Source organism: Nymphalis io, chromosome 1 (genome assembly GCF_905147045.1).
Source record: "Nymphalis io chromosome 1, ilAglIoxx1.1, whole genome shotgun sequence".
In the NCBI taxonomy this organism is placed as follows: Eukaryota; Metazoa; Arthropoda; class Insecta; order Lepidoptera; family Nymphalidae; genus Nymphalis; species Nymphalis io.
Genome location: NC_065888.1, coordinates 5,920,127 through 5,928,711, shown reverse-complemented (window position 1 = coordinate 5,928,711; position 8,585 = coordinate 5,920,127). Strand labels below are relative to the sequence as shown.

The 8,585-nt window shown below is 30.6% G+C and overlaps 1 protein-coding gene across 1 annotated transcript; it reads right to left on the bottom strand.

The window, feature by feature from the left end:
• Positions 1–5,182: 5,182 nt before the first annotated feature.
• On the bottom strand, positions 5,183–7,405 carry LOC126781416 (venom carboxylesterase-6-like). The gene is made up of 3 exons (XM_050506384.1): positions 7,208–7,405; positions 5,825–7,086; positions 5,183–5,636 (listed from the first exon to the last, which is right to left on the bottom strand). The coding sequence occupies exons 1-3, from the start codon at positions 7,403–7,405 to the stop codon at positions 5,183–5,185; spliced, it is 1,914 nt and encodes a 637-aa protein (XP_050362341.1).
• Between the last annotated feature and the right edge of the window lie 1,180 nt (positions 7,406–8,585).

The following is an 8,585-nucleotide window of genomic DNA, read 5'->3' as shown; positions in this document are numbered from 1 at the left end:
CACAAGGGAGGGACATAAAATCTTAGTTCCCAAGGTTGGTGGCGCATTGGCTATAAGCGATGGTTGACATTTCTTACAATGCCAATGTCTAAGAGCGTTTGGTGACCACTTACTATCAGGTGGCCCATATGCTCGTCCACCTTCCTATTCTATAAAAAAAAAAACAATGATATCACTTTTACTTTAATCGGTCGGAAGTCAAACTGCAACCAATAAATATTTCTACCTACATTTTTAAGCCGTTCGTTATATTGTATATAAAAATATTTTTATTCAATAGTGTACAACATGCAAATTGCGTTACATGTATAAATAATACAAATATACTAACCGCATTATATAGGAATTGTTGAATCTCTAAGGATATAGTTTCTCATTTTCATGTAAATATGTTTTGTCATTGAAATTATGTTTGAAGTTCGAATAGAATATAACGGTATCGATAACTTATAAATCGATAAAGTACTATGTATCAAGGGAACGAACAAAATCTAAAACATTTGTTGTTTTTCATTGATTAGATTATATTTATAGAGTTTATATACATACTGTACTCTGTTACTTGTTTATTAAGTATGTTAAAACTCAATAAACTTTTAATAAATTATAATAATTTATAAATATTTTTATTGAATTTGGACAAACCAAAAAAAAAAAAAAAATTAAAATGGCTAATTTATTTTATTCAATTTTTTTACGATAATATGTTGTATCTTAAAAAGCAGCAGACCCTGGTCAGTTAGAAAAATAAATAGTAGGAAGAAAAGAATAAGAAATGTAAGTTTTTTTAAGCCGTTAATTACAATAAAGTATTAATACTTTTTCTACTCATATGTATCTTATTTAATTTTAATTGCCGCTTAAACAAAATTTATCGTAAAATCTCGTAAAAAAGAATGATCTACCTGGTCAGTTGCTTGACTTAAGGTTACAAGATTTATTAGCATACTGAGATAAGGAAGGCGTTACCTTACCTGAGTATCAATACACTTGGAGTGCTACAAATTTTAGTTCCACATACAAAATATTACAATTCAAGTTGCACTCTGGCAAATTACTGCTTCTTTGATACATGGTTTCTTTAATTTAAAGAAATTTACAATTGAACAAAATCACACGCACTGATTAGTTAAGCTGAGTACATACGTACATTCAAAACACGGTGCATTCGTCACTCAGTGTAACCTGAACATGGCAGGATGTGCCACATGGCCCGCAAGAGGCGGCTGCGGCACGGGCGTCTATAGACGGAACGGTGCGTACGTGGAAAAGTGTGGACATGATACTAAAAAAATAACCGTAAATAACAAGTTTATTTTATTAAAATTTAAAAGTCAAACTGATCGTTACACTCTTATATTTAAAAAAAAAGTTTCTATTATACGTAGGGAATATAAAAAAAAGGGTACTCGTTAGCTTCTGCTGCTGTATATTTATAATGACAGTACATAATGTATGAAATATGTAATATTATTTTTTGGTGATAAAATAAACGAGAAATAAAAATTAATTGATATTATGTACTAGCATAATACATCTTTAAATATGATACATATATATCTGTACTTAAGAACCAATGTTTAACCAGGTCAGGTTAAACATAAGTACTAAATCAAATCATACTAGACAAACATTATAGTGGAGGCCTGTGAACGTAGACACAGGGGTCCAATACATTCCTTCATTCTTATAATTTGATGGGTTGGCCACTCCATAATATCTCAGGGAGATCAGATTCGTGACCCTCGACATATCAGATTTACAGAGGTATAAGAATATAACAGCACCACCTTCCTTTTAATGACCACCAGTCATTAAAAACATTAAGTTGTTATAGCCTAATTCTGGAATCGAAGTTCCAACCTATACTACACATATAACGAATCTACTAAAACATCGATTTAATTAATTAAAAGTAAAGTCTAAGCACTGTTAATAGTTAGTTTTAAATAGCTATACAATACGTCAAATAAATAATACATTTCAAAAACAATAAACGAGATAAGTCACGTCCGTACTAATATTTCTGAATGAAAGAGTAACGTTAAAAATCTCAAACAGCACGTGTGTAAGGCAATTTCAACCAAATGCACCGTCCATGTATACTTACCTACTTATATTAAATGACTAATGAACAGTATAAGGCTATTAAGCTTATTTCGGTACTAATAAAATCACATCACGATTACTTGTTTTTTTTTTTTTTTATTCTTATTATTATTTAACCATACATATTGGGAATGTAAAATTTTCATGCCATACCATTTCTAGCTTTGTTTAATATCAACTCCAATATGTATTGCTTTTCTTCGCATATACAATTTTTTATTGAAATAAAATAACAGAATTTATAATGCATAGCTCTTACGTAATGTAATAACAATACAAAACAATAATAACGTAGCATGTAACGTTAATTTTATGAAGATTTATTATATTTATGATAGTTAATATACATTTTATAATATTATTGTTGGTGAGCCCATAAAGACACAAAATACAAATAACAGTAAACCTATGTTTTGTGCTCTCGAAGTATGACTAAACTTGCTCTAGCATATGTGCATAGACACGTGTGTTAAATATTGACAGAATCAAATTTTGAAATAATAGCATTTAATTCTGTCTATTACGTAAACTGTGACATACAATCTAAGGTAGCTGTTTAAGCCCTTCTTTATTTACTTGTCAATAAATACAACAATAATTTTAATAAGAGTATGCTTATAATTATTTCATTAACAAGATTTATACAATTTATTTTGCGCAGTATCGAGATTTGTAATAAACATATTTAAACGAAAAAAAAACATTAATTTGAAATTGTAACTTTGATGAAATAAAAATTGCAATATAATGAATAAAATAATTATTTAAAAACAAAATATGCATAATTATAGAGTTTTCAGTAAATTTTATATGACATAATTAACTCAAATATTTTTCATACTAAATTGGTATATTAAGAGAAAACCTAACATACCCTTTAATTTGTTTAGTCGTATGTTAACGATCAAACGCAGCTGCATTTCAACGATATATTAAATTTGCAGTTTTGCAGTTTTTATGGCTTCCCCTATAAGTTTTACTGCCAACATCGGCGACTCTGGTAAACATTCCTAATGAGTGCTTAATAAAATGGGTTTATATTGTTCTGTAATAAACAATCGATAAAGTGATGCAACCAGAAGTATTCCTGGGGATGAAATAAAATTCAATTTGAAATTCAACGACTGAAATTGAAATTTCGTGGGTTGAAAAGCTCGTCTGGGTAGGTACCACCCACTCATCAGATATTCTACCGCAAAACAGCAATACTTGATATTGTTGTGTTCTGGTTTGAAGGGTGAGTGAGCCAGTGTAATTACAGGCACAAGGGACATAAAATCTTAGTTCCCAAGGTTGGTGGCGCATTGGCTATGTAAGCGATGGTTGACATTTCTTACAATGTCAATGTCTAAGGGCGTTGGTGACCACTTACCTTTAAGTAGCCCATATGCTTGCCCACCTTCCTATTCTATAAATAAAAAAGCTTTTGGTTTCCACGTGAATTGTTCAAAAACAGTCAAGACAAATGGACAGTTAGAAAAAATATATATGCGTACATACTTTGTGTATCGTGTATTATATGTTTAAAGGAGTAGGCACAAGGGATCGTGCACGATCAAGGTCAGTATAATTAAGTTTGCACGACATTCAGCTAACAAGTGCATAGGTATTAGCATAACGCGTACCTGACCTTCCAACCTCCGCGGCTGACACAAGCCTCGCAAGCCCTTTGAACTTTCATGCACCGACATTTAACACGCTAATTTACACCTTTACTGTAAATACATTTTAGCTTTATTACAAAAAAACAGTTACGCAAACAGGGTAACCTTCCCGGTATAGCATGCACTACTCCATGCAGTGCATAGTCGTAGCATACGTAGTCCATCTAAGATGAGCAGGTTATTTAGGAACAGTGGCGGAATACCCACTAAAACTGGGATTTTACGACGAGACATTTGCTTGTATACCGTTCTTTGCGGAGAAATTGTATGACACGAGCATAGAGATGTCGAACTTCCACACTCAATCCCCCGAGATTAGGTAGCAGACATAACATAGCTTCCCGTTCCAGGGGACTAGGCACTTGAAGTGTACTTCGAAGCGTCAAAATGCAATGGATTACGGGCCACCTAGCGACGTAAAACTCGCAGGTTCATTTCTGACCCCTTGAGCTATTGTCACCCCCACTTCTACCACAGGCTATACGCTTAATTGAAGAGGTAAATAGAAATATTAGTAATTCCTTAAATAACGGACATTGCTAATATTTTTCTTCTAAAAAGAAAGAAGCGCCAGAAAAATATGCTCGTTCTATACCAATCTACTGGCTTCATTTATATTAGCCCCTGGAAAATCATAGTAGTCGTACAATTTAATATATTTTCTCATTTGAAGTTCATCAGTGGAAATTTATTTATGGATAACGACGAAAAGAATTGAAGTAAAGAAGAAAAAGTAAATATTATTTGTTTAAAGTATATATTATAAGAAGAAAAAATGTAAAGTTTATATACATGAAATATTTGTGGATCAAAATAAGATAAAATTTTATAGCTTCTCAGACGTTTTTTATTATTTCGTATTGTGAATTTCGCTTACAATTTGTGACAAGAGTATTCTATGATTTATTTATATTGTTGGATAATGTTAAGTTTTAAAAAAAAATGTTTTTCTTTATTCTTTTTCAAATGAAATATATTCAATGTAATGATTTTTATATACTATATGTAGCTAAGTTGAAATTACATAAGATTAGTGTGTCCAAAGAAACATTTAAATTTATTATTTATTGTCATTTCCGACTCATGTTTTTATATCGAATCTTGAAACATGTCACGGGTATTAAAACGTTTTTATTGTATTACTATTAAGTAATGCAATTTTCTTCCATCAAGACCATCCTCTCGAAAATTTCGATAAGATATACACACAAATACATCGAGATAATAAATTTATCTGATGAAAATAAAAGTGAATACATATCTAACATAACATATTTCTTTTTTTTTTCATAAATTTAATATATCTATATTTTACTTAAGTCAGATTTCTTAGCAAAATCCAAATAAGCTGTTTTATTTTAACTTACATACAACTTATACAATAGCTATATATTCTACCGTGTAAGTTATTATGACAGTATTTGCATAGCGTGAAATTTATCTAATAATGCAAATAGCGTTATGATCGCAAACGTGTACCCTACAGCTGTTGATGCCGAGTCAGGAGCACTGTCATCAGGTTTATTTTCTTCATTATTTTCGCCATCTAAATCATTATCTTCTTCGCCGCCAGTGTCGTTGTCCTCTTCACCGTTACCATTGCCGTCGTCTCCTTCACCCTCAGTGTTGTCTTCTTCTTCAGCTCTATCATTAAGAATCCATCTACTTTTCGCATCAATAAAATGTTGAGCATATATAGCGTCCCAAAAAGCTAAAGTGTTAGGATGAGGACTTATTAAATCCAACTCGAAATTAGAATTTCCATTTTCATTTATTTCTCTGTCATCAAGCACACGTAAGTAATTGCTGTTAGTAAACGTATATGGTTGCCACGTCACTTGAGATATTTCACTTGTCGGGATACTGTAAAGAAAAGGAAGATCAATAACATTAATAATAATAAATTTCCTTATTTCACACAAAATAAAAGAAAAAGATCACAGAACAGCGTTAGAATCAGAAACTGTAACTGTGTATATTTACTATTTGTATAATTCACGCACATGTAAATAATATTTTTTAATGATAAAATTAATTGTTAGTTAATTCACCTATATTTAGCGAAGTTAGTCCACCGTTCTATTAAAATTTCACTGACAGTTAGATCGTAAGTGTTAATATCACTATTATTATTTTTGTTGAATAGGTAAATTAGTTCTTCTCCATGTCCGGCAGCATCAATTGGCAATGGCCTATTAAGCGCTTCACTTAAATCGCCCTTGTAAGAAAACTGATAAAGATATACTGACGAGTTTGAAGAAGCTGTTCGCAATCGAGCTTCTCTTATAGCAGAAATCAGTATCATCGTATCACCTTGATATGTTAAGAAATCACTAACATGATTATCGTCGATTGATTCATTACTGAAGTAAAAATCTTGAATTTTCTGCGCTATTTCTAATTCTTGTTCATCGGATAAGAACTCTAAATCTGGTTGGATGAAATCTTTAAAAGATGTGTTCATTCTCTCTAACCAATCATTTTTTAAAACTTTTTCTGCTCTCAGTGTTCCTTCGATATCCACAAAACCAGTCATAAAAGGAATTTGTAATTGTTTACCTTCCATTATTGTTTGATAAGGTGATATTAATAGTAAAGGTTCAACATTATCTATACTTCTTTCGATACATGGGGCGAATGCTAGTGAATTATCTGTAAGATCTAGTTCATTGATGACAGCCATTAATGCTGCCACGCTAGTTCGTGCAAACACATCAGATAATGTATCTAAATCATTTATTTTATGACCAAGAGCTTCAGCAACATTGATAGCATATCGTAAATTATTACGAGTTACAGCCCAAGGAGCCATAGCTGTTCCACTTTGTGAAATTGCTTTATGGACAAGACCTTCAGCTGATGGGGTAAGTGTAATTAAATCTACTGCAGCAGCACCGCTACCATGTCCAAATAAACTAACATTATCAGGATTTCCACCAAATGCAGCAATATTATTTTGAATCCATTTTAATCCTGCTATTATGTCTTTTAGACCAGCGTTTCCCGGAGCACTTTCAGTTCCCAGACATAAGAATCCTAAAATTGACTCTCTGTAGTTTATATTTACAATTATAATATCTTTTTCCAAGAATCTTTTGAATGATAGTTCTGCATCATTAGCATTATCAAATTCCTTGCCTTTTATCCACACCATTACTGGCAATTGCCTAGAATTATTGAGTGTCGGAGTAAAAACGTTTATCGTCAAACAATCTTCGGTTCCTTCATAACCCATGCCTGAAGCTTTGATACATTTTATATCTTTACGATTAGCTATGAACTCATCTTCGAATAATGGCGGTGCTGATGGTGCCTAAAAATTATTGAAATTTTAATATTTAGAAACAATCATGAGATGACAATGTAAAAAAAGTATATTTATAATTTATTTCATTCAAAATATTAACTAAAAGAATCAAGACAACTATAAAAACCTTAAATCTATTGGTACCAGACGTCGAGTCAGCGTATGGGATACCGTAAAATTCAAAATAACTGTCATCAGTAGATACGGAGCCAACAACAGTTCCTTGAGAAATATTAACTTTAGGTAAATAAATATTATTATCTTGACTTAAAACACCACAAATAATTGCACTACATGTGCTTATAAGCAACCACATGGTAGTCATGGCGCGTGTTCACATATACTAATATTATCAGAGAATAAAAGAAAAATAAGTCTATATATCCTTGAAATATTTATCTTATCTGTAAATCTATCGAAAGTTGACAGATGATTTATTTTTTATATGTCTATCTTGCTATGCAAAAAAAACTCTATTTCTTTATGATATTTGCATGATTATACATTCAAAAGTTATTATGTGTTAAGAAATTGGTTATTTCTATGATATTCAAAAATAAGTTTCCTTATATCTATCTAATATAATATCTAATATAAATAATTATATCGTACTTGTTACTTTTTTTTGATAATGATGTTTGATTAATTAACATATGTGTATTAATTGTTAAGAAATATTGAAATTTATTTCAAAAACAAAATTGCTAAGACGATAGAAAGGTCATTGAACTTAAGAATTAATTTCCAAGAAAAAAAATATGTCCCTTACACATGATATTTTAATATGCGCCGTACCTAAATAGCAGATATTAAATATACCTTATGTCGTTGTAATAAAGGTGCAATTTTTTGTACGCTGGTCCAATTTTTTCAGTGGTTCCCTTAGAGGGGGTGAGGTTACGTGCGCTGAGGGAGGACGTTACAAATGTGTGGCACATGTGGCTCTGCCGTCTTCATGAGAATTTCTGATTCATTGGCTTTTGTCATATTTTATTTACTTATCATTTACTCCATATGAATAAATAATTATAAATAATTTGGAATTAATACGCTTTTTAAATAGTTACTTTATTCAGCTACACTGGATACTACAAAACCTATATTTTTGTTAATATGAAAAATATTGCTAATATTGTTAATAGATCAAAGACTGGTATTTAAATATTTTATGTAGTGTACAGCAGAATAAAAAAAAGGTTTTTTTTCATAATATTCGAGTTATAATATTCATATTGCTTCTTTAACTGTCTCCATGGTATCACAAAAAAGTAAGTTTTAAAGCATTAAATTCATAAATTAAGAAAAATCTCATTTCTTATTTAATTCGCACAAAATTTTACCATAAAACTTTTAAAACAAAAAATAATTTATATTAGATCTTTTAATTAATTTTGAATTATTTTCTTCTAAAGAGATTAGCCCAAGATATGAATTATTTGAGCTACTTGTATAATAATATTGCAATTCAAAAAAAACATTAATAAGAAAACTATAAGCTTATCTAA